The 27,250-nt window shown below is 40.4% G+C and overlaps 1 protein-coding gene across 10 annotated transcripts in view; it reads right to left on the bottom strand.

Moving 5' to 3' along the window:
* robo1 (roundabout, axon guidance receptor, homolog 1 (Drosophila)) overlaps window positions 1-27,250 on the bottom strand; it is a 494,194-nt gene that overhangs the window by 33,594 nt on the left and 433,350 nt on the right. For 9 of the 10 annotated variants that reach the window (XM_036149998.1, XM_036149997.1, XM_036150000.1 and 6 more), the window contains 12 exons: window positions 23,175-23,183; window positions 22,103-22,227; window positions 21,431-21,602; window positions 16,936-17,141; window positions 13,880-13,961; window positions 13,578-13,746; window positions 13,313-13,479; window positions 10,896-11,017; window positions 8,116-8,347; window positions 7,188-7,309; window positions 4,821-4,992; window positions 938-1,138 (listed from right to left, as the gene is read on the bottom strand). In XM_036149998.1, coding sequence (XP_036005891.1) covers window positions 938-1,138; window positions 4,821-4,992; window positions 7,188-7,309; window positions 8,116-8,347; window positions 10,896-11,017; window positions 13,313-13,479; window positions 13,578-13,746; window positions 13,880-13,961; window positions 16,936-17,141; window positions 21,431-21,602; window positions 22,103-22,227; window positions 23,175-23,183 — 1,779 coding nt within the window. The remainder of the gene's footprint in view (window positions 1-937; window positions 1,139-4,820; window positions 4,993-7,187; window positions 7,310-8,115; window positions 8,348-10,895; window positions 11,018-13,312; window positions 13,480-13,577; window positions 13,747-13,879; window positions 13,962-16,935; window positions 17,142-21,430; window positions 21,603-22,102; window positions 22,228-23,174; window positions 23,184-27,250) is intronic. The other variant, XM_036149995.1, reaches the window with a different exon arrangement.

Raw genomic sequence — 27,250 nt, 5'->3', positions numbered from 1 at the left:
TTTCTATCAAGCGTGGCGGCAGCAGATTGAGGACATGGATAGGCCGGTGTTTTGTGTGGCAGCCCCGGATCAGCAGTTAAATCAGTGTATTGTTTGTGCATCAAGGCTGAAAGGTGGATCTCCTCTAACCCTGGCGTTCGGGGTTAAACCTGAGCCAAAGATCGGGGATGGAGAAGCTGGTGCTCGCAGCAGCTGAACAGCCCAAGGCCACACATTAAGCCAGCTCACATATAATTGAGACTAAGATGGAAAGGCTAATGGATGTCTTTTTACCTTAGATGCTGTGAGCAGGGGCCAGGCATGTCATGAACTCTGTCACTTTGACTTATATCAGGCAAAGACTAGACAGAGACAAGTCAGAGCCATGGTGTTTTGTGCCGTTTCTTTTCTAGATTCAACAGGCGTCCTGATACACTTGATCGCCTTGCATTCTAAAAGGATAAGTACCATAAATTTATTGCTACACGTCCACCTCCACCATTTCTGAAGCCCTCTCCCTTAGAGGACAACGAAACTGAAAGCATGTGAAAATGTCAGTGTGTCCTTGATAAAGAGAGATTAGAGCAAAAACATTCACCGTTTCCCAACACAGTCCAATGGGAGTTCGCAAAGAAAAAAAAAAAACAAGGGGAGTTTTTGGACCTGAAAATGTACTTGACTGAAAACACTCTTCACACTCTTGCAGAATGAGCATGAAAGAGTCATGAAAAGATGTCTTCATGCTGTATGCTCAGCGGGAGCTCACGTTGCTTCCTAAAGAGAGTCGGTAAGCCATCACTCTGTGTGCACTTCAAATAAATCTTTTTGTGACAACAGATATCAGAGGTTGGCAGCATTTAAGATGAAAAAAGGTAGACAGCCGCATGAAAATTTAGTAAATAATGCATTATTACCAACATTCTCTAACCCTCGAGCCTTGAGTATTAAGTGTTTCTACCTTTGCGTATGCCTGCATAGCTGCTGGAGAGGCCGTTCCTTTTCTTTCGATGCCGGTACAACCAGATACTGAAGACCATAAGGATGATCCAACATGCTGCTCCAATTCCAGCGATGAACGCAGGCTGTTTGACCACGTCGGAGATCTGCTGGGAGAGGGGGTTCTCCTCGCCCATGGTTTCGGTCATTCGGCCAGATGAATCTGGAGGTGAGGCGGGATTGGAAGAGGTGGGAGCCAGATTTAGAAATGTTTCAAGCAGTGCATTTGACCGCAAAGAGAATAGTTCAGTAGAACAGTCCCTGATTGTTGCTAAAGGAAAGGCATGGAAAATAGAAATGTAAGAAAAAGAAGCACAGAGAAATCAGACAATTCAAGCTGGTTGAAAAAGACCAGACTGAACACACACTAAAAGAATTGGAGAAAGTTATCTTCATCTGTTGTGACCATAAGGTTTCAGTAGTTAAAAAAATTAACTAAAAAACAAAACAAATAGAACATAAAACCTCTGTAAATTGTTCAGGGTGTCTTTCTACGTTTACATTTACCAGCTCTAAGTCTCAATAAAAAGGAGAAGACTCAAGAATCAAGAGTCATTTGAAACATGTTTGCTATTGACATTTTTAATGTCCAACAAGGTTATTCTCTACTACACTGACCATTAAAGTAACACCAAAAGGCAAAATCGATTTAAAATTGTTACAAGGAACATGTTGGTTTTAGAAAGGTTTGTGACCTTTATGAAATATTACAAAAGGATCTAATGCTCTCTTCGTCTTGGGAATGCATACAGAGTTGGGAGTTTTTGTTGATGCTAGCCAATGGTAAGTATGTTATTTATTAAAGAAAGATTCTAAAAGCGGTTTTAAAAAGCAATGAGCTCACTTAGTCTTATCTACAGTTCTTGGTACTTAAAAGATAAAAGAGATTTCTCCCGGCAGCTGAGTGCAAAACTGTGGTCAAAGAAGAGCTGAGGTTGAAAACCATTGAAAATGCCAGTCAGCAACGGCAGGCGTGTAGAGCCCGTGCAGGCGACGCTTCAGTCTGATGGAACCAGTTAGAGACACGCCATGAAGCGTCATTTACACCAAGCAATGGTGATTTCCTAAACAGATAAACACAACCAGAACGATCACCCTCAAACATAGACGCCGCAATAATTAGCAAACAGAGGCACAACTGTGAAAAACTGAGGCACGGACGCCTTGAAGCTGTGAAAGGCGTCGGTACAGCTGCTCACAACAACCTGCTTTTTCTCGATCTGCTCTTCTCATTTGTCTGAGCTTCTCCCCCGTGTCTGTCACATGAAAGAATTCTCCGACTCGTCCCACCCTCAGGCATTTTGATTTTGTTTTAATGCTCTTGTTACTTTGTCATCTTTTTGTTTTTCAGAGTCAAGTTTTTTTTTTTTTTTTTTTTTAGTCCGCAACCATTCTTTTTAAAGAACCACTGAAAGCCAACGCCTTGCCTTTTACCCCACCGTATCTCTCCGTTTGTCTCAGTCGCTGAGTCTGTGTCTCTATTTGGCTGCCTGGCTTCTCAATTTGTGACTCTGTCTGTCAGAGGGAACAGAGCGTGCCAATGTGACTAAGCAGCCCACAAGGGATTGTACAGGTATCCGGGCTTAGGATGACGCGTGCAAGCTTGAGAGTGTGACAAATGCGTTTGGGTGAAGCGCTGGTCCCCGAGGCGCATTGTTCCACTCCAGTGTTGGAACATGGCAACAATCACCACAGGAACTCTTCAAGTGAGATAAATTGGATCCGTCACAGGAAATGCTTCTTCATTCCCATCCCGACCCACTCAATCACACATTTAAAACCAGATGGAGCCATTTCTCCCTCTCGCCCTCTCTTGCTGCTTCATGGTACTATCTGTGCCTTTCTCCGTTCTTACTCATTAGCAGGCCAGCTACGCGGCTCGTAAATGGACAAGATTCCTCGAAAATGTTTGGTCAGCCTGGACAAAAACCACGTTTCAAGACGGAATGTGTTTCTTAGCACGGCTCACGTGCCGTGCCAGAGTGCAGGCTGTGCTATCGTCTTCGCTGTTTGAAGCTGAGGAAAGGCGAAAACATCTTTGAATACAGAACGGAGAAGGGCGCGGCACCCAGCTCTGCAGCTCTGCCATGGAGGATTTTAATTGCCTGTGCTGATCAAGCTGCCAGCTACTGTAGATTAAACTCAAAGAAAAAAAGAACTGTAAAGCCGCCTTGTCATTCAAAGTCGTCTGTTGTTAGATGTTGTTTGTGTAGCAGCAATCACCTAAATTATAGTTTTTAAGCATCACCGTTGATGGTGAAAAGGAGAGCAGGTAGAGGCTTGCGCGTGTCTCACACCACAAAGAAGTGGGTTACACAGATGTCTGTTTAGTTGACGGAAGGTCAGGAAGCTTTTTTTCCGAGATGGATCGGTTAATGCAATAATTATTTGTGAAGTGATTGGGCTTAATTCACTTCCTAGGATTGTCATATAACTAGATGTGCATAGATCAGATGGTTGGAGTAAAATTCTGACTTTTTGAATTGTTTGACATGCCCCCACCAATAATGCCAGTTTCAACAGTTTCTTTAAGAACTGTAAGAATATATATCACAGGCTTCCTTCAAGTTTCAGTCATTTTAGTGTGAGATTTCTGCAATCTTTTTATAGATAATAATTTGTATTTTAGACCTACCTGAATAACTTATTTTAAGCTTTATAATTCATATTTAAGTTAAAAAGTGGACAATCTTTTGGCATCTTTTCTATTGGTTGTCCCACATGCCAATCATTGTGACATGCTCACCTAACGTCAGTGTGCATGCTCGTTCCTTGTTAGTTTCATGTTGCTGCACACTCCTGGTGTTTATATAACCCGTTAGCTTCGGTTTCAGCTGTTCATTGTAGCTCCCCTGCTCTCACCGTATACTTTCAAAATGGTTGAGAGTCGAAAGAAGCAAACTGTCTTACAAGTTGATGAGAAGAAGAGGAAGGCCTCAGAAGAAAGAATTAAGACCAGAGTTGATTTGGGAGATTATTTCACGTGACCCCCTGAAGAGGAGAAGAGCAGGTGGGATGGTCCTGCGCATGCGCAGTTATTAAAAAAAATTGGGAGTTTTTTTTTTTTTACCTATATTTCTGATAAAATTGTCCACTGTACCCTTAACAGTTTAAAAAAAAAATCTGTTTGTCAACTTTGTTTTTTTTTTTTTTTTTTAAATATACTACAACTTGCATTTTGCAATACTATTGCACCCAGGTTACCCAACTTTTACAGCTCCTTACCAATACTTACAATAAGTTTTGGGCCAACGGTTGCGATTTCTTTTAAAGCCAAATCATGTTAAATAAAAAAGAAAATCTAAGTATCTGTTTAGGTATGGTTTAAAAATTAACGGTCTTTGTGCATTCACGAGATTTCCAATTCCAGCCTGTTTCTTAAAAAGGATAGAAAATGGGCAACTTTTCTATAAGCTATCCAGCTGTCCTGTTATCAGTCTTACATTTTTTCTTGATTTCTTGCTGCTTGAATGAGCTGTAGCCCATGCTAAACATGTAGAAAATATAATTTACTTTTAAATACCCTCTTAGATTTCTGCAACTTCGTGTTTAAACATCTCACTGACACTGAAAATAGCTCAAATGGAGTGCTCTTCCTGTAGTAATAGCATCCGCAACAAACACTGTTACCAGTCTGACAATGTTTTTTTTAAATCAGTGATCAGAAAATGAGCAGATTTTTTTTGTTTTGTTTTACATTGGCCAAAAATCACCAGTCTGGTCCAATCCAGCAATTAATTGGCTGATTCAGTCTGGCCAAGTTCTCCAATGAGCAGTGGTACTGAAAATATTGCATAAAAGTTATGATAAGGCAGATGAAAAAACATGAGGCTATTCCTACTCACCAAACTGAAAGAAAGTAGTTTCGCTCTTGACTCCAGAACCAGCGCTGGTGCCGGCTGCTACCTCAACACTGTAGCGGATCCCAGGGGTCAGGCTGGGAATCACAACGGACAATGTTGACCCATCAACTGTCCGGTTAATGTGATACTTGGTCTCATTCCCCAAGCACCAAACCTGCCATCACAGAGACAAACATTAATTCAAACTGATGCACTGTTATGAGCAGGGGATAGCATTTGGTTTAAATGTTGCCATAATGTAGGTATGCAGTGGGTATAGAATTACATCTCTAAGGCAAGAACACAGCTTTTGGTAGCCATAACATGTCTAGGGGTAGCCCTAAACCAATGAAAAACAAATGTGGGGAGGTAATCACTCCCATAACCCAATTTCCGCCGAAGCTAAGAGCTGCTGCTCACAAAACGGAGAAAGGGTCACAAACAGAAGAAGGCATTCACTTCAGCGTGAGGCCTGAAGACCTCCGGTTGCCATGTCTGACATTCTGCTTTATTTACCCCTTAACTCCTTCCACCACTTTACCATGTTAATAATCTCACATCCTTTGCTGTGTATTGTATATATTCATGTGCATGTGTGCAACATGAGAGCAAAAGCTCAGCACTTTCTGTGTCTTAGACAGCTATGTGAGTGTCAGTGCCACTGGGGACCGAGCTCAGTAATAAGCAGGGGGAAGGCTCTAGATCTGGATTTAAAAGCATGAAATCACTCTCAAAGTTTATCATCAGAAAAAGATTACCCGGAAAATTAAACAGAACTTTTTCGTGACTCCCCTCATTCCTTTGCCCACACATTTATTCCTGGAAACTGACAGGGGTTTTTCCAATAAAATAAAACAGGACTTCCACTGAGTAAAGTATGAGTTGCCAGTGTTGTTAAACATGTTGCAACTTTGAATTGAGTTTCAAAATATCAGACATCTCCCAACAAAATGAGATCTCCTCAAAACTCCTCTGAAACAAACACGAAAATGTTTAACATTTCGTTAACTATTGGTGGAATTTAGTTGTCATGGTCTTAAATGTTTGAGCAATAAGGGAATATAAAATAAAAGTCATAACTTTGTTTCTGTTTTGTTTGTTTTTACATATCTATTAGTTTACTTGAAACAGTTTAAGATTATGTTTGATGCCCTCCCTGGAAAAAGAGGTGTTATATAATAAAGGGAAATTCTTCTTATTACTATAATTATGAGTGATTTAAAATTAGAGAGTGCTAGTCTGTTCAATCCTCTCTGTATTGGCCGCCTCCCCATGGCAGAGGAAGTTTATTTCCTCAATTATGTTTGAGTGAAAAATGTTTCCTGACCTGAGGAGGTGCTGGCTTGAATAAGAAATCATAAATAAAGAGAAAACTGAAAGTATCAGCCTGTATACCTTTGTGTTGAGGCTTTAGTGTGTAAGCTGAAAGAAATGAAGTTAGGTCACATCTAATGTAACTCTTCTGTTTAGAAGCCATCTGATAACTACCAGAAGCATGAAAAATCATTTAAAAACCAGCTTTGTTGAAGAATAAAGGTCTAGGTCACTAAACTGTGATAATGTGACATCAACGGCTCAATAGTCAGCATGCTAATTAACTGAACTGTGGCCTTTATCATATTTTTGTAACATACATTTATTTTATTGTAGTCAACAGATATGTAAAATACTGAGTTTTTACACCCTTGTTTATGTGCACAACTTAATTTTATGGTTCTAGCTTGGTAATGATATAGTTGTTTTTTTTCCAAATAAACTCTTTTGGAACCAACAGTCAAGTTTATTGTTATTATTTTGAAGGGTCGTTTCTAATAGTTTGGGTCTTTAGTTTGGGCAATGAAAAGGGAAGGAATTTAAATCCCCCAAAACTTTGCCCTTTTCACCAGTGTGTCTGAGGTGGGGGTGTTGTGGGTTTAAGGGAATGACACTTATGACGTGTTGTTCCTCTGAAGGACCTCAGCCTGAAACGTGTGCAAGCTTTTTTAACTGGGAAATGACAGATTTTTACTGGAAATCCACCTTTGAAATGCCACAAACTGCGAGACTCTATAATTTCCAGCAGATGGCACTGTTCCACAACCATTACCGCTAACTCCCTAGAGTTTGATTTCCTACCTTTCTTTTCTTTGAACCTCTTGGCACACAAAAGACAAGAGACACTGATGGGTGCACAAAGGTCCACCTCCACCAGGAATTGTATTACCGTTCCCTTTACGTGTATCATCTCTTTCTATTTTGGCTGCTCAGTCAGCAGCCGTGTTTGCATCTCTGAAGTTTCAGCAGAACAAGTCCCATTTGCTCAGACCTGAAAAACGCTTGCTGTATTTTTTTTCCCCCCTCTTTTTCTCTGAGCGTGTGTGTGTGGGTTACCTTGTACTCCTGAACCACCCCGTTCTGCTCCTCTTCTGGAGGGGGTTGCCAGGAGACGACGACGGCGGTCCCGTTGCTCCCGCTCTCTGTGACTATTACCTTGCGAGGAGGTGCGCTGGGGGCTTTTGGGAATACACAAAAGGGAAAAAGAAAAATACATTTGTGCATAATTCTTTAAAATGCACACGTGTTACTCCCACATGCAATTTAGTTTCCACGATTTACTTCTGAGTGAGACTAAGGCGGATGTGAGAACAAATGACTAATCAGGGAAATTACAATGCTTTTATCTGAAAGCAAGTTTTTTTGTTTTTTTTTTGGTAAGTAAATAAGAACTAATAACTGTTTACTCAAAACAAACGGAGGTCGATGATGGTGGATTGAACTGTGGCGTATGAATAAAAACCTGTGGTCAAAATGAGAAACCTAAAATACACGTGTTTTTGTTTTGTTCCCGCTTGTGAGAGAAGAAAACAGGTTTAGAGCTCCAAACACAATTATCAACAAAAGCCAGAACAAAGCCAGAAAAAGCAGAAAAAAAAAGATCAAAACACACCCACTCGTGCGAGGCGCACACATTCTAGTAAACACTTCCGCGCTCACACTTCCCTTGAACCGTTGGCAACATATGAAAATTTGCAGTTTGGGTTTTAACCAAACCCCCCAGAGACTGCTACAACCACACCCAGTGAAAAATTAGTACAACACATGCATGCATGGGGGTGTTGTGTGTAGGCTTCAGCACCCGGGCACGCTCTCAATCCACCACATTCGAACGCAACATAACGCTGCCACCACTCGTTGCCTGCATGAACAGATGTGATATGCTTCCAAATGTGCAAGCTGTTCGTACGAACTGTTGTAGACATAAAAAAATAAAAAAAACACACCAAAGCACACTTGCACAAAGACGTTCACATCCCCCCACCTTCCTCCAGCGTCTTGCCAATTTTGACGTCGCTGTCTGTTCCCTGAAACTCGTTGAAGAAGGGCCGGACTTTGAATTCGTACGTGACGCCCTTCCGCAGCTGTGTCACGACGGCGCTGTCCTCTCCGGGGGTGCGGACCTCAAACACTGCCCAGTCGCTCCTCTGCTGGCCCTCCGGTGAGAGCCTGTACATCACCTTGTAGCCCTGTACGTACTGGGATTGCTGCTCCACCTGGCAAAGAGTGCAAAGATGGAGATGCTTGAAGAAGCGCTCAGACCCATGATAATCGTTCACATCCTGACACTTTAAAACAACAAACTTCAGAGCATTTTATTACGATTTTATGTGGTAGACCGACACAAAGAAATGAATAATTGTGAGGGGGAACGGACATTATTGATGGATTTCTGTTTTTTTTTTCCCTCACAAATAAAAACATGGAAAGCTTGGCCTGCATTTATATTCAATGCAGGCCAGACCGCTCAGTCCTAAACTGAAAGGCCAGGAGAGGGGAGCATTAATCAGAGAAGCAGCAAAGATGCCCATTGTAACCCTGGAGGAGCTGCAGAGATCCAGAGCTCAGGTGGGAGAATCTGTTAGCTGTGCACTCCACCAATCTGGCCATTATCGAAGGTGGCACAGATAGTCCCACCTGCAGTTTAACACCAGCTATGAAGGGGACATGTAGAAGAAGGTTGTCTGGTCACATGACACCCTTAGGCTTATATCCAAAACCAGGTGTCTATAATGAAACCTACTGGTGGCAGCATCATGCTGCGGGCATACTTTTCTTATTTAGGGATACTGAAGCTAGAAGTTAGAGTTGATGGGAATATTGATGGTGCTAAATACAGGATATAAGCCTAAATAAATCATGGTAGAAGCAACAAAAGACTTGAGACCAATTATTTTTGTGAAAAAAATAAAATAAGAATTGGCAGAAATTTGAGCGTCGATTTTTGCAAAGCTGAGGGTAGGCATTCCCCCAAAAGGCTTGCAGGCTTGATTGTAACAAATTAATGCTCAACAACTTTCAGTTTTACAACCTGTCTGAGTGAACAACTGACTCCAGCTGATTCATATGGAGTCCAAGCGTTACAGATTTGCATTTGTCAAAAATATTTTCTTCCTACTTAACAGCTATGCATAACTGTTCTTCACGTCCCACATAAAATTCCCCCAAAAATGCATTAAAGTTGCTGGTTTTAATGTAGCAAATTGTGAGAAGGTTTAATGAAAATTATGCCAGAATTAAAATCAGTGTGGCACAACAGAATAAATATCAATCTTTGTCACTTATTCACCAGCCAGAGGATGGAGTGGGATACTAATTCATCATATCACCCATCTGTTCATCCAGATTCCTGTTTTTGACTGTGTCTACGCGCCATTTGGAGCAGCAGTGATTTGTGCAAACCGCACTATGAGGTCATCGGCCAAAGGTTCCTCCGAGTCTGGAGCTGGTTAAATAGGGCCCAGGCTCTCAGAGCAGCGTGTCTCATCCTGTTCTGCTTGCTAATGACTGCTGAAGTCAAACATCGAGGAGGATCTGTTCTGGGAGAACACAATGTTGACACTGCACAATACAATAAAACTGCATGTGACGTTGCAACAAAGTGTAAAAAAGCAAAATTAGGTGGGATTGTTTTATTAGTTCAATCAATGCTTAACAAACGTTGCTTTGCGTTGCAGCAGAATTCATGAAAACAACAACTAACCGGACCGATAATATCCCTACGGTTCCCTTTTGGAAAGGAGGCAGCGCTGGCTTGTAAAGCTTTTACTGATTTCTTTATCCCCTCCTCTATAAAAACGCTGCCAGCTCAGGTGGTCTTCATTAGCCGGAAAACTGCACAAGCATGTACCACAGCACAAAGGAAAATGTTAAAACCAAGATATTTCACATTGGGAATACATTTGTCGGTAACAAAATGGAGGAAACTGTCGCTTAACGACAATGTCAGCCCTCCTCTGGACATGTGTTTTACTGGAACATTCCAGCGAGACAAAGTAACTGGAGGTACTGATGTTTTAAATCAGTCTTGACATGTCAGAATCATTTTCACGTTTCCTCAGCTCCATTCATCACTCACTCTGGCACTCTATAATACCTGGGAATAGGGAGGGTGCCCTTTTGTCAGAATGAAAGGCAACACTGGGATCGTTTTCACCATCAAATGACTCATCCAGCAGGTTACTGTCTACTGCGGGATGTTTAGCGTTATTGCGTCGGTGATCAGTAACAGAAGCCCATTAATACCCCATATTCAGCTTGCAGCAGCACAGAAACACCACCATAAGCTCCCAGCTGTACTTCACCACCTATCCGGTTCAACATCTGGTTGTCATTTCCACCTAAAAGCGTGAGCTGGCCATCTCTTTCTTCTCAGTCGTATTGTTTTAACAGTCAAATGTTTCCAATCCGTACCGGGCACAACTGCTACTCAGTACTTCAAGACGGCTGGTGCCCAGAGGTTTGGTGTGGTTAGGGTGGAAAAAAGCTGCAGATTCTTAGTTTCTGGCATTCAGTTCAGCCTGATGCCAGATGGACACTGGGAGCATTTGGACCATGTTACAGAGGGTTTTTTTTCCCACAGATTCCATCCTCTGCATAGGGGTGGTTGCATGTTGGTACATAAGCTCAGCTTAAACTGTATAACAAACTGAGTATATCAGGATCACCTGGAGGCCTTCAGGGACCAGATGTCAGATCACTTTAAGTCACAAATGTTAGACGAAAAAAACAGCTGCTGATGAAGTTTTCACTGTTCATACTTACTGTCCACTGCACCCTGACAGAAGAGGATGAGAGGATGGTGGGGTTGTGAAGGTGGATGACCACATCTGCGAGTTCTCGTTGGATCTGTCGATGGTCCACACCCTGACTGGTGGGAGGGATGTCTGTGTGAGGGGAAAAAAAAAAAAAAAAAGAATAGCTTCAACTAACGGTCAGATTTACCTGCATACAGTACTCCTTAGCTTTGAAGTTTTCCACATTTGCCACATTAAAAATACAAACTTAAACACTATTATAAAAATATAATTTTTGTGTGGAAAGGAAGGGTCTTAACATTTTTTTTTTTTTTACAAAAAATATTTTAAAACATAGGCCTGAATAAAATCCACAGCAACCAACTGCCTTCAAAAGTAACAAAACAGTCCACCTGTGTGTAATTTAATCTCCGTATAATACAGCTGTTCTGTGAAGGCCTCAGTAGGAAACCATTAATAGCGAACTGCATTCAAAGCAGCAGGGAACACAGCAGAAAGGGCAGGGTTAGTGTTCTGGAGGACTAGCCAGGTTGTAGTTATAAGACTAACAACAAAAAAATATATTCTCAGGTTTGAACATTTTACAGAGCGCTGAGAAATCCACCATCACTTGGCCACACTCTTAAACTGACCAATCAAGGATGGCATTGCTCAGCGCAGTAGCTAAGAGGCCTATGGTAACACTGGAGGAGCTGCAGAGATACTTTTAATTTGAAACGTATTAGTTTTCCACTCAACAAATCTGGCATATATGGAAGAGTGGCAAGAAGAAAGACACAGGAAGTCTTGTTTGGAGCTTGCCAAAAGTCAAATCTCCAAGCTCGGGTCCTCAAGGTCTGGGACCTTGAGGGTTCTTCTTAGGATCTTAGCTGTTCGTAAGATTGTGCTCTTCTGGACTGAGATGTCTGATGTTTTTCCAGATATCTGTTGGAGCCACTTCTCTAGAGCGGGGTTTTACTGCCCTGAGTGCTCCAATGACCACGGGCACTACTGTTGTCTTCACCTTCCAGGCTCTTTCTAGTTCTTCCCTGAGCCCTTGGTATTTTTCTAGTTTCTCGTATTCTTTTTTTCAGATATTTCCATCACTCGGGAAGGAAACATCAGAATGGCTACAGGTCAATAACATTTTGTCTGTATCTGGAAGTCCTACAGAATCTTAGCTCTGTCGCCACCACCTTGGGAGGTTACTCCCATTTTGACCTGGGGGTGTCCAGTTGGTATTCTGCACAGATGTTTCTGTACACTATACCAGCCACTTAGTTATGGCATTCCATGCATTCCTTCCCTGCTAGTGTCTTACACCCTGATGTGCTGGGTGGTTTCTGAGGCCTCATTGTATAGCCTGCACTTGGGATCTTGCATGATATGGTAGATCTGAGCCTGTATTGCTCTGGTGCTCAAAGCCTGCTACCGTGCTCTTCAGTCCAGCCCTCTCTAGGCCATTGGTAGGATTTTGTCATATCAGCCACTGTATTTTGAATGTCTTCATTGAGAAAAAAGTGGAATCAAAGTAATAAAAAAGCCCCTTGTTTGCACAAACTTGGAAAAAAAAAGCTGATTTAGATTTTTTTTTTTTTTTTAAAAACTAGAAAAAAATAACACTACCACGTTGAGTGAAGAAAAAATACCCTCACATGACCCTCATGGTGAAATGCAGTAGTAGCTGCATCATGTGGAGGGCAGGCACCTCGTACATGTGCTTTGTAAGAAGCACAACAAACACTGAAAAAAGGTGCTCTGGTAAAATGAAACCAAGATTTTACTTCTTAGCCTACATGAAAAAACACTCTGTGGCATAAAACACCCTAAATACACCATCCCCATGGGGGACAGGGAAGCTGGTGAGAGCAGATGGGATGATGGATGGAGCTAGATCTAGGCCAATCCTAGAAGTGAACTTGTTAGAGGCAGCAAACGAGTTGAGACTGGGGCAGGGGTTCACTTACCCAGCAGGACATCGACCTGATCAAAGCTCATGCATGTGTTATAGAATCCAAGTCCAGATCTGAAATTTATATTCACAGATGTTCTCCATCCAATCTGCATGAGCTTTGGCTATTTTGCACATAACAGTGGGCAATTATTATTTTTTTGGGGATTTTTCTTTTTTACACTTTTTCTTTCCACCTCACAATTATGTTGCACTTGGCAGAGAATTAAAACCCAATAACATACATTGAAGATTGTGGTAGTAACGTGACAAAACATGTTAACCTAAATATTGAGTCTATACACACATATAGACAAACACACACACATTGTATGTGTTCGCTTTATTTCTTTTGAAGTTTATATAGTTAGAGATAGTGTCTGTACTGTGAGGATGTGAAATCGGAGTCAAACGGGCACACAAACTTGGCCAATAAAGCATGATTCTCACTCAGGGTATGAATACTTTTGCTTCTGTAAGAAGATGGCTCCTACCTTGTGTCTTCACTGCATCCGAGATGGAACTGGGATCACTGAGGCCATAGGCATTCGCTGCTCGCACTAAGAAGAGGTAGACCGCACTGGGCTTAAGGCCCTTCAGTACAAATGACTCAGTTTTCACATGCTCTGCCAAGGTCTGCCAGCTGCTCCCCGATGCATGGCTGTGGACGCACAATGGAAGTCATCATTTAATGGAAACTAGATTTGATGAAAATCAAACGGAAACTGGTTCATGGGTAACATGGCCGATAATCTTCACCTGAAGGCCTCTATGATATAGGAAGTGGGCGTGGCTCCAGAATTGAGATTCGGTTTCCAGGATAAGGTGATGGAGGTCCGGGTAACGTCTGTAACCTCGGGTTTCAAAGGCGCACTGGGTATCAAGTTTGGATCGGTTGGTCTGTTTGGCTGGACTACAGATCCAAATTCTAAGTGCAGAACAGAAACAAAGGAAAAATTGAGGTGAAAATCACTAGAAACCCCTTTTCTTGATTTTATTGAGTGATCTAAAATCAAAAAATTTTTGGGGCCGAAAAGGTCATTGCAGTGTTTTTGTTTTACCTTGAACTTCTAAATAGGCTTTCCACGAAGCCTCTCCACTAGGAGTGGAGGCGATGCAGGTGTAGGTGCCTGTGTCCCCAAGCTGGAAGAGAAAGGGGGAAGGACATTTGGTTAAATGCAAATTATGTAGGCTTTACCTCGGTTCTCACTCACTATCACCGTTCTGTCAATTAATATTCAAATAAAGTCTGTCGCAGGCAGCTGCCACTGTCTGATAATCTCAGTATCATCTGTTTTATGGCAAAACTGGGGGGAAAAACAGCTGGAAAGGCCAAATGGCAGAACATTTCCAGTCAAATGGGAAAGATTTTCAGAGCATTAGCCTACACACTAATGAAAGGCTTTTTTTCTCTGTGTTGTGTCGCTTTGTCCTAAAAAAATAAAGGTGTTACATGTCTGGCAGACTGGGTTTGTGTTTCCCCTATTCCCTTATTTAATTTTCTCCTTAGGTTCAGAATACTGGCTGGTGCTTTGAGCTCTGATTGGATGGGAAATTTAAACTGGCCAATCAGGACTCAGGACTACCCGACAAAGGAAGCTCAACTGTAGGGTGGGCTCTCGTTCGTGCTGATGAATGTCTTGAACGCCTGTGTTGCTGCACTGGAGCATTTTCTTTTTTGAGGTTTGTGGTGGGAGTTGTAGGACTAGGTAGTTTGGGGTCCCCTGTACATTTGGACATGTAGGTCCATGCTAACATGACTGTTGACCGATTAAAATTTAAACCTATTTGAAAAAGTGATCTTTTTTGATTTTCTTTTAGTAATAGTGTGTTTTCATTTGCATTCCAAACGACAGATCCAGGAACAATTTTTCATAAATGTATCATCAACCTCAGTGTCTTGTTGATTTGGGCCTATAATTAATTGAACTGTATCTTTCTCAGGATTAAATACGTTTTCATAATACAATTTAAAGAATAGGAATTTCGACCCAGATTTTCTTCATAGGCCTTATTTTTCAAAAGAGTTTTAGGAAGGAGGTGCCAGATGTATTAGCCTGTTTCCCAGTTTCAAACCCAGTTTGGATGTGTGTTTAGGATCATATGTTCTATTTGAACACCAAATTATGGCCATCTAGCAGCTGAATTGAGGTGAAGGTAGATTCATTATTTGTTTCCCTTTAACCAATAAACTAGTACCACCAGCAGTGTAAAAGCCCCACAGGATGATCTACTTCAAAGTCATTCATAACTGATGAGCTTCTGTTATATTCAGTCTGCTAAAATTCTAATAATGCAAACAAAGGTAGCCATTATTTAGCAAAGTAATAGACACTGTTTTCAAAGTGATGCATTTGAAAGAAATCCCCACTATTAACTAAAGGAAAAGCCTGCAAGACAAATAACTCTGCTGTTCTTTGTTGGTGATTTATAATCTCCTAAAGGCTACTGTGCAGAGCAAAACAAACTGCAAAAAAAAAAAAAAAACCCAGAAAGAGATAAATTGTTTGAATAACAAAATATAATCATGTTCTCTTAAATGTCCCCAAGGTGTATATTTTTTGGTGCGCTAGGAAGGAAATCTATTACAATTTGATCAAAACAACACTCCTGAAACCATATTAAGGAAATAAATTACCCAAGGTGTCAAAAACGTCTTCATTAAAGCGTTGTCTGGGAGATATGACAAGTTCATTAATGTAAAGTGCCTGCAGAGTTTCCTCTGCCTCGGCTCAAGAACGATTCAGATGCATCGCCTCCTGCCTGCCTCGCAATAGCGTCCCGATCGCGCTGCAATCTTGTCACGGTGAGACACGCCAGCATATATCAGAACACAGTAAACTGACACGAACTCTGACCCCTCGACGCCTCAATCTGGAAGACACGTCAGAACCCCCTGCTCGCCTCCGCCTTGCATCACAGGGCCTGCCTCCGAACATACGGACGCACGCGGAATGACACACAAAACCCGCTGTTGTTGCCGCCGACTGACAGGAGCTGCAGAGTGTTCGACTTCACAGCCTCCATTTCAAACCCTCGACAACTGACTGACAGCCCACAGAGAGCTGGTTGCTGGCAGAAACACATGCTTTATTTACCAACCAGCAGGGGTTTGCCAAGCTCATTATGGATAGAGCACGGACAACTTTGAAGCCCACTGGAATGGAACTTACGACTGTAATAGAAAAACCAAGCGAGAAAAGCATCCTCTTTTACTCTACCTGGCAGAAGTATTTATATCACTTTGACATTTTCACATTTTGTCACATCACAGCTACACATTTCCTCATATAATCTATTATTGACCAACACAGAGCAAAAAAAATTAGATATGGCTTTAACACTTTTTTTTTTTTTTTTTTTACATTGAAAATCTGAAGTGTGGTATCCATCGAGTGATTCCGATGCTTCTAAATGACATCCAGTAACACCAATTACCTGCAGAAGTCATCTAATTATGATATACAGACCGCCTGCGTGTAATTTAATGGAGTTGCAAATACAGATGTTCTGTGAATGCCTTAGACGTTCGTTAGTGAACAAACGGCATTGTGACGAACAACACAGCAGACGGGTCGGGGAGAAAGTCGTGCAGAAGCGTACAGCGGCTTTAGGTTATGAAATAAGATCCCAGATTTGAAGATGTAACTGAGAATAGTTTATTCCATCCCAGGAAAGTAAACCTTCCAAGACACGGCCATCGACCTGACCTGACCTGACAGGCTGGGCAAGGACAGCATTAATGAGAGACGCAGACATGAGCGCAATGGTAATTCTAGAGCAGCTGCAGAAGTCGACAATTTTGAAGGAAGTCTCTGTTGACAGGGCACTCTATCCATCTGTCCTTTATGGAGAAGGGGTAAGAAGAAAGGCATTGATGATAGAAAATCATATTTTCCATTAGCCATAAAGCATCTATGGGAGATGGTGGACGCGGAAGGTGTAAGTAGCCGGGTCAGATTAAACCAAAATCGAACCTGCATGCAAACACTGTGTGCTGAAACAAAGGCATTTTCCTGGCTATCATGTTAAAAAGTATGAAAAAAAGTTCAAGGTATATGGCTGGTTTCCCCAAGGCACCGCATTATACCACATCACTTGCAACCAGTTGTCTTACCTTTGCATATCGTATCTGTAGCGCGCCTGTGTCCAACTGTTTGACCCTTGAGTCGTGTGTGGATACTAAAACGCCATCCTTCCTCCACAGGATGGTGGGTGTGGGGTTGCCAGATGTCACGCAGCTCAGGACCACAGTTCCATCCACCGCCACTGTTTGATTGCTCGGCCCCTGTCGTATAACTGGTGGCGGGCGGTCTGACACGACTGGGGAAGAGAGGAAAGAAAATGGGCAATTACCAGAAGCCGTGGAAGCTGCTAATGTGGTGTAGTCAGTTGAAAGGAAACAGATTCAGTCAATTATATTCAGGTGGGAGAAAGCAAACGAAATGCAGAGAAAAGTGAGCCCTGAACAAAAAGCATGCAGCTCTATAAAATATGTGAAAAGCGTGTGGATTGTAGGAGAGGAATTAAGCCAATTTTTTTTTTTTTTAGGAACTGGAAGCCGTTTTCTAATCATTCAGCAGCAGGCGTTGATGCTGAACAAATAGCGGCAAATTAAAATAAAGAGCCTTGCTGCTTTTTCAAGCAGACGCCTCGCGGTACGAATCGCGGCATTAGCAGTCAACAAATCAGGAACGCTCCCCCCACCCCGCCACGACAAAGAGGCAAAAAATTGGCTTAAAAACATCTCGTCAGAACAGACAATGTTATCCACACAGGGATGCTGAAACTCTTCCTGCCACTACAGCCTGCGTAAACCATGGGTGTTCAACTAGTGGGCATCAAGGCTAAAACAGGCACAGACATAAAGCATGTTTTTGATTAAACGGCTGAAATCTAGAAAAAGCTATTGTTTTTCTTGACTAAATGCTATGTGAATGCTATTAACTGAATGGGAAGTCTGACTGGCACCAAAAAGCTGAACTTGAGCATAAATAGATGATGAACAGTAAAAGAACCTCAGAACAGTAATCTGTCCTAATCTGTTCTAAATAGCGTAAGCATTCTGAAAAGCCAAACCTCAAGTGTCAGATGTTTCTGAGCGGGTAAAAAGTTTCTTACAGTAATGACGCAATGGGATAATTTTAAAAGTTAAACGGCAATCAATATTTTCAGTTTTTGTAACATTCTAACAGAAGTAAACCTTTGATAAAACAGATATAGTGAGCTAGTGGTGAACGACGTCCATGATATTAATGAATTGACATTTACATACATGCGTGTTTGTGTACAACCAGCATTAAACCTCCTGCTGAAGTTGCCTTTTTACACAAAAAGCCAGATTTGTTTTAAATAAATAGAACTGGTTAATTCAACTACATTTTCTTTTTGCATGGGCATCATGTTTAAGGTCATGGCACAGCAAACTGTTCAGATTTAAGTTCAGATCTGACAAGGCCATTGGAAAACCTTTGCTTAGTTTTTTTTTTTTTTTTTTCCCGGCTCATTCAGAGGTTGACTTGCTGGTTTGGTTTGGATCATTGTCTGGCTACAGAACCCAGTTCCGCAGCCAGACTGAAGTAACCCAACATTCTTCTTCAAAATGTTCTGGTATAAACCCGAATTACCACAAGTCATCCGGGTCCTGAAGCAGCAAAGCTGTCCGAGACCAGTACACTAATACCACCACTGAATTTTGACTGTTGTCGTTTTCTGAAATGCTGAAACCAGACCAAAAAAATGGGGTTGAGGAGGTTTTCATCTATAAATTGTTAATTTATTGCTAAAGTTGTGGAAGTAGGAAGAATTTGTTAAAATTCCCTTAGGGATGTAGAAGCACAGCTGAATTAAAGAGAGGGATGTAATTTGCTTTTGGCAGGAAAAAGTAGTCTGTGACCTAAAATTCCATCAATCCTAACCTGGTATTCTTTAAAAGCAATAAAGGATATTAAATAGAGAAAGGAGTTGGTCATAGTCCAGTGTTTTCTGACCCGTTTAAAGTTTGAGTTGTGTTTCCAGCTGAAAGTCGAGGGAAACTAGTGAACCCTCAAAGAGCACAAATTACACGACTGATTCAAAAGCTTTTGTCATTCATTTCAATGGAAATAAAACAGTTTAGTCAATTCTCAACATTATCATTTAAATGGTAAAACGAGTTGAAGTCACAGCAATCATGTCCTGAAAGAACTAAACGTTTTGATATTTGAATGATGGGAAAAAAATAAAATAAACACTCCAGAACCAGTTGCAGGACAAAATATGTAGGATCTCATCAGTTTGAGTGCTTTAGCGCTTACCCGAGACCAGCGAGCCCACGGAAATACAAGATGTAAAGGAGAAAGTTTAATAAATTTACTTTATTTCATACGCTCTGGCCTGTGTGTGCGATCCATCATGTTCCTACACAGCGTTTCCGCCGTCCCTCTTGTCATTATTATTATTCATAGCCCTACTGATGACCATTGCTGTCTACCCTTCTGATTTACTTGCAAATTACATTCACGGAGGGAAGCTCAAATTAATAGCAAACACAGAGTAAGGCAACATACAGTGATGTATGTACGTGTGCATAGATCTTTGGAAACGTGTTGCGGTTTAATCTGCGGCTGCTTTGTCTCCGCTTTTGTGTAAGGAATGGTACAATTACTAAAACACTGTCAGCATGACCTGTTATTACCAGATCTGCCTGCGGAGAAGTGTTGGCCTCAGAGTGGCCCGCTCACTTTAATAACTGTTATTATTATCCAGAGAGCAGGACAGAATGAGCAATAGAAGTGCGGGCCGAGAGATAGAGCATTCCGTAGTAGGCCTTTAATGAGGAGGGACATTTGGTAAATGAGGAGATGAATCTAGGTGTGTCATGGATGGAATGATAGTTGCCCAGATATCTGTGGGACTGGTGGAAGCGGGGCAAAGTTAGTCCACGCGGCGATTGGCTAAGCTGCGTAATTAGAGGAGCCAGTCCAGACCTCACCACATGGCCGCGGTCTTCCAACGTTAGACAGCAGCAAGCCAAGCATGGAATACTGAAGGAGACATTAGCCAGCATGAAGCCAGAGCAGCAAGAGAGTGAGCCACGGTCTGGATGCACAGGCACCAGAGAGTCTAAACCTCCTGACAGGAACACTCCGACCAGGCCAGACCAAACCTCACAAACCTCAATACGGATTGTAATACGCTTTAGAGCACCACCACAATATTTCTGATGAACTGTATTATACACAGAAGCTTTAGATTATTTAAAATTCCAATATATCCAATATATTAACTTATTTGTCTGTGCTATTAGGTTTCTCACAAGCTTCAATGCACGTAGAAATGGTCTTTAAAGAGTTTATTCAGTGGTGTATTGTTTTTACCTTCCCTAACAATGTACACTGCCAGAAAATAACACAGCTGAGTAATACATGTTTGGATTTTCACTTCAGGGTTTCCAAAACACAATGTTCTGTAATAACTAGCACTTAAAAGCCCAGTTTAATTGACTTTGTATAAATTCAAGTTGATGGCAGCACAGAAAATAGAAATCAAGCTCATCAGCTGAAAGACGCCTACAGATCCTGCCGCATTTGGGGCTTAGAAGAGGTTAAACCATATGTGTTTGAAACAGATTACACCAAATTATGATGCAAAGTGCTGCGGATTGCTAAAGTAACAGTGATTTAATCTTCCTTCAAAACAAGATTAAAAACACATTTGTTTAGGATTGCCTTTGACTGTTCCAGTTTTACTGAAACATCATTAGTTCCACTTTATAGTCCAACTGTTTTTAATGTTTGCTTTTAGTTTCTATCTTTCCATGGTCTATTTTGTTTCTACATTTTATTCCTACTTGCTTTTATTCTGTTTTTTCCCCCTGTATTTTAATCATGTAAAGCATTTTGCATTGTCTCTGTACTGAAATGTTCTATACAAATAAATTTGCCTCGCCTTGCCTTGAAGGTTATGGTCATACAGAACCTAAACTTGTACAAATCTTTTTTATATTTCTGTTTGATTCAACCTAATTGGTTTCTGCACATATTTTCTACACATAAAATGAGCAAATATTGTATTCTGCTTGTATTGTTCTACTTTAGCTTTGTCAAAAAACTTTTTTTTTCTATCTCCCAGATGGCTGGATTTTTTTCTTACTTCTTCCCTCTGGTTTTGACGGAAACGATTGCAGCGACATAGGCTTCACTGCATATGCATGCATAGTGGGGCTAACTGGTAGGACTGGGCTCATTTGAAGCTGGCCTGGTGACCATTTTTGGTTATTTGATTATGAAATCTGACCACTCCAGAGTGCTCTGGTCCTTTTTACAAGCAATTTTCTTTTTGAGTGTTATTCTTATGATTAATTTAATAAAGAAAAACATGGAAATACATATAAAACAAACAGCAAGAAAAATGCTATTGTATGCTATTTCCCAACCCCTTTTGCAATGTTGCCAAAGGCAAGTGTGCATGCTTGTTTTTGGAAAGGAATGTTTTGTCTTGATTAAATACATTACTACATAATAGCAAAACAAACAAGGAGAAAATGAAACATGAAATGTTCTTCCAGAGTGAGTTTGATGGATTTTACAGAAAAGTTTGGATAGTAGTTTTAAAAGAAGCATATTTCCTACCATCAGTAACTTCAAGCAGGGCCTTGGTGATCACACTGCCAGCTATGTTCAGAGCCTGGCAGCTGTAGTATCCCATGTCAGAGCGTTCTGCATCGGTGATGGTCAGATCCCCGGTCTGAGACACAGAAAATCGGCTGGAGGGTTGTGGTGGTTGGTAGGAGAACAGAAGGTTCTGTAAGGAAAACAAAACAGAAGGTCTGACTAAGACAGCACCAAGGTGAGCTAATATTGCTTTTACAAGTCTAAAAAAAACTATATACCAGCCCCTTGCACTTTTCCACATTTTGTTCTCTTACAGCCACAAACTTCAGCATATTTGAATTGGATGTCATGTGACAGACCAGTACACACACATACATACATACACACACACACATATATATATATATATATATATATATATATATATATATATATATATATATATATATAATGATTTTGATTTATTTTATTGCCATTACAAATAAAATGAAGAATAAACCCACTTACTATTGCAGTACCCCCCACCCCCCAAAAAAAATAAAATAAATAAATGAATAAATATACATTTCCAGAGTAACCAAATCAGTGAAGTTGGTGGTTGTAATGTGAAAAAACATATGACCAAATAAGGGGGTATTAATTAAATTAGAGTTTAAATGCAAATACTTAACTATTGCCTCTTCCCCTTACCTGACTGCCTTCCCTCTGCCAGAAAATGGCCGGCTGTGGGTTCCCCGTGGCCTCACACTGGAAAGTGACTGTCCTCCCAACTCCAGCCACCTGGTTCCTCGGTCTCACCACAAATGCTGGAGGCACTGCAGGACAGCCATGCAAATGGTTAACCAGAGAATAGGCAAACATACCATAGTATGCATCCAAGCATTGTTTGAATGAAAGACAAAAGAAATTTGCTTGTATTCAAATTTTATCCGGCTTACTTTCAACTATTTACGTGGCGAGCACGATGCAGATTGAACAGTATGGCATTTAAATCCAAAATGTAGACATGTAATAAATGCAACGAATCCAAAAAAAAAACAATAGTTACTCTCATACTGCTCATTTGCATGTGCAAAGCCATGGACCATTAAAATTTACATGGAAATGGGGAATAAATTTGAGCCATCTGTCCATGCTGACAACTTCCAATAGTGTAGGCCTCACCAGAATGCTGGTTTCATGCATCTTAATGACCAATTCCAGCTCAAGTAAAAAGTGCCACTATAGCCAAATGACAAGCATTTAGTTCTGTGGTGGCAATGGTTTAACAGGTTTTTCATGAAAGGACAAACAGCCTGAGCAGGGAGGTCAAGAGGCAGGTAAACGCACTCTGAATGTGTCCTCAAACACTAAAACATATTTAAATACATATCTAAAAATATTTTATTTTTAAACAGAAGCTGTATATACAAGAATGCAATCTGAAAACTGTCACCTAAGATAGAGAAACAATTTGTCTAAAAGAACCAGGTGATTTTTTTTCTTTTCTTTTTTTTTTGGGGGGGGGGGGGGGGGGGTCGATCCTTAAAAAGGAGGGAAATAAACTAAAGAATGAAATGATGTAGCTTTACCTTGGAGGCACAAGATGAGTGATTTTTTTTTTACCCACTAATGTCCTTTTGTCACAGTTTCCCATGACAACAGACACATGATTGCTGATTGAAGGGTGGAGAGGTGATGGGTGAAGGATGAAGGGGGGGTTGTTACACCTTCCTGTCTCTGTCAGGGTGGTGAAAAGGTGACGGGTGACATTTCAACTTACCAGACATAACTAAAAAGGAAACAAAAAAACAACACAAAATGCTAGGATGAATAAACAAATAATAAAAACAACACAACAACATATGAATGACAGCATGACGTCCATCGATATAAATAATCATGTTGTTTTCATCCATTTAAAAAAAAAAATAAAGACATACAGTATTTCTTCCTTGATTCAAACCCAAGGGACCACATAATACAGACATATTACTCTGGGTAATCAGGACGGACTTTAAAATGCATATACACAAGATAACATTTCAGGATTTTTTTTTTTTTTTACACTTAGTACATTTCAGCAAAAAAATACAGAAGATAAAATAAAATAAAAATATCCCACAGATAAGAACAAGCAGCACATAAAAAAGCCAGGACATACGTTTAAAGCAATTTTCAAAGATATACCTGTACATTTTTCACATTATGGATTTTGGTCTGAGCTTTTATTTACTATCATTCTATCACACATGCATGCTTTGATCTAGACTATTTAATCATAGCTATGGCTTAATGCTTAGGTTATTTTTTTGCCCTAATAGAGGGTGAACCTCTACCTCAGTTTTCTACAGCTTGTAACAAACCTTCTCTAAGAATTAAACTGTGTTCATCATTTTTTACAGTCAACACTGAATAGCTTCCCTACCTACATGACAAGTTACAAATGGGACTTCATAGGTCTTCATGTTACACTTTTATGATTTTTATTTGTAAGATTGTGTAATCATGTATTCTGTTGTTTCCATTTACAAGTATGTGTTATTTTTGTCAATCACATAACAAGCTTGAAAAATGAGAAAGAGTTCAAGGCACTGTATGCATAGCAACATTGTGGTTTGTTTATTTCTTTTTAACCTCCCAGGTGCTGCCTGATGAACCCTTAATGAAGTTTTTGAAGACCCCAATGGGTTCTAGCTTCTAGTACGTGAAACACAGCTTTGCATATTTAAGCCAGGTCCATAAAAACACAAGGTGAATGTTAACTGTCACTCGCTGGCCATAAATCTCCTTCTGGCCAATCACTCTCCTTATTTAATCTGTCTGCATCAGCGGCTCCCTCGGAAGCATAAATGCTGTCAGTCAGAATAATGACTGAACCCATCCTCCTCCACCTGCCTATAGCTGGCCTTTAAAATGCAGATAAGACCCACATCAAACATTCCTAGAACAAGACGCTTAGGACCGTCTCTGGGCTTGAGGTTGTGGATGGGACACCCAAATATGCAACCCTCATTATCCCCACAACGCTTAATATAACCATTCATATGCATCTAAGCCTTTAATTAGGTAACCTAACCTTTTCCACGTTGATCTGATCACAGTTGCCGACCACAAGCATGAAGGGAGCCATAAATCTAAACTGGCTAAAATGATTTCTGCCTTATTTTGATTTTTAAAGAGAGATTTTCTGTTCTAAGGTTTGAATGAATGGATGGATGTGTTTGGCAATAAGATAAATTTAATTGTTCTATCTTATTCTATTTTTTCCCCCATACTTAACAATGCTTAAGGTTTAAATCAAATTCCAGTTTATCCAGACCTTGGAGGAACCTTGTTACCAATAACAAGTCTATTTGGAGAATAAAAATCCCAAGCACTGTTGCTCCCACCAGGAGTCCTGCTATGAATGAAAGGACACCAACAGTGCGCTGGTTACTGTAAGAGCATGCTTTAAATTACCTGTCCCTCAAAACAAACGTGCCTGTCACAACAGCATGTAAGTAATATATATGAAAGACAATGTGATGGCCAGGTCAGATGAATACAGAAGAAAAGCTGCATCGGAGGTCATAATCATACCTCGGGGGTTCATTCACCAGCCACATCATAAGCCTCAATATACGTGGTTTTAAAAAAATATGTGTGTTCATGTTATCTGCTGGTGTACTGTCTTTACAAAAGATATTTAGCTTGACGTTTGTTTGTTTTTTCTTCAAAAACTGGTCCTAAATGTGGCTCCTAAGCAAGATTCATCATTTATCACCGCTTTAACAGCATAACGTATGCTGACAAAAAGTTCCCCTTACTCACACTCTGTTGGCACCGGCTCCAAGCCGACATCAAGTCCCTTTACATGGGCTATTAGCAACACTGCTCTGGGGACCATAATTCTTTTTGAGACTTTTCTATACATAAATCAGGGCCAACAGCGAAGGGAACCAGCTGAGAGAGAAAATAACACATTGATTTTTCGCACTGCAACTTCAGCGCCGTCTAAACAATAGATTTATATAAACATGCCGTTTACTGATAAAGCTTAATAATAATAAAAAAAAAGAGTAAACTTTATCTGACCATGCCAGACGCAGACAAAAAAATATCCATCTAATGCTGAAATTGCACATTGTCTTCTGTGCACATATCTTTACACAACCCTTTTGCCATATTCTCACGTGGCTTGGATTAATGATTCCACAATGAAGCCAGAAATATAGCAAGTGACATGGCCGATAATGTGTTGGTTCAATCAATCACGTGAATATTTTTCTTGACATATTTATAAGTCCAGAGGAGTTGTAGCTGGCTGATAAACAAGCATGTGAAACAATAATTCACTGATTGAGTTAGTTGCAGGAGCATAACCCATTGAAGGAAAAACAGCCCAGGGCGCCACCTCCACAGTGTTGTCTTTGTTCACTAGAATCTGACCACAGAAGGTGAGAGAAAACCCCCCTGGCTACAGAGACTGAGAATCCCCTTTTGAAACTGTGCAGCTCTATAGGCTCATAGTAGTACTGTGTGCCTCAATTTTTTATTTTTTTTAAACACAACCAGCGAAATAAGAAATTTAACTCAGAACGCGAGATGAGGCAATATATGCAAGAATGATACAAGGATCCAGATGCTTACAGATACACTTATATATAAGTATAAACCCTGTAATTAGCTTTGTCTGTCACTAAATACATCTTGTGTTAAACAACAATGCGTATTTGTCATTGACTGGTTGTTTGTACCTGTGGTACTTCTTTGACTGGTTTTCCTGTTCTTTTTATATCCCTCTCTGCAGGTGCAGAAGCAGACTCCGAGGATGTTATCTTGTTCTCTCTTTTTCCTCTGCCCTATTTTTGTCACATTTTCTCACTTAATATTTTGCCTCACCTTTGTCTCTTCCTTTCTTTCTCTGTTACCCTTCAGTTTATGTGTACACTGAAGTTGAAATAATCACAAAATAATGTCCAATAAAGTTGTTTTGCATATATAGCAAGCAGAGCACTATAGCAAAAGCAGTAATGCTCCACTTGTGGAAGTAAATCTGTTGGGCTCTCTGGCATTTAGACAGCAATTCGTAGTGTTATTCAGCCAGTCAGGACACGTATATTGTGCAAGACACACTATATTTTGTGAACATTAAGAATGCCCTTTTTTGGCCAAGTAAAGATTTGACAACATATAAACTCTAGTCAAATAAATAAAGAGATACTGAATAAATGTGTCCTGAGATTGGAGCTTTGAGGAACCAACATGTGAACTTTCTTAGCTCTGATTAATAATTGCCAGATGTCCTACTTATGCAATGTTAAAGGTGGAGTTGATGCCAAAAAATATAAGAAACACTATTTTTTTCACAAATAGGATAAATATGTCATAAATGTAAAACTGTATTTAAAAATTAAATATTTATCCACTTGAATTTTAAGTAGAGCTGATCAAATAGGTCCAACACTCAATAAAAAACTACTTTAAAATATCCATTTAGCGTCATTAGAACATGATGGTCGGCTAGTTGTGGTTTTCTCAGAGTTTCACATTCCCTCCTTTTTCTCTTCTTTAAAAACAGAGAGGGAACATTTGTAATACTTTTGTAGCAGTGGGACACTTTGTAAATAGACAAGCATAAAAGTGCAACTAAATGGCCTAACTTCTTTGTATTACTAAAAATATTGGTAACATCTTGTCTTGTTTTTGAAAGCTAAATGGTGTCTATTGAGTTGGATGTATTGCTACACCCCTACAAAATACAAGTCTATTGGTATAGGCCTTTTTACAAGTAATTGTTCACTTCTCGCTTATTTTATTCTGCAGCAGTTACTCTATTGCAGAACCTAAGCAACAATCCCCGACTCTGAGATTTGA

Source organism: Fundulus heteroclitus, chromosome 18, assembly GCF_011125445.2.
Source record: "Fundulus heteroclitus isolate FHET01 chromosome 18, MU-UCD_Fhet_4.1, whole genome shotgun sequence".
Taxonomy (NCBI): domain Eukaryota; kingdom Metazoa; phylum Chordata; class Actinopteri; order Cyprinodontiformes; family Fundulidae; genus Fundulus; species Fundulus heteroclitus.
Note: the sequence above shows the minus strand (reverse complement) of the source record. Positions and strands in the feature narration are given on the sequence as shown.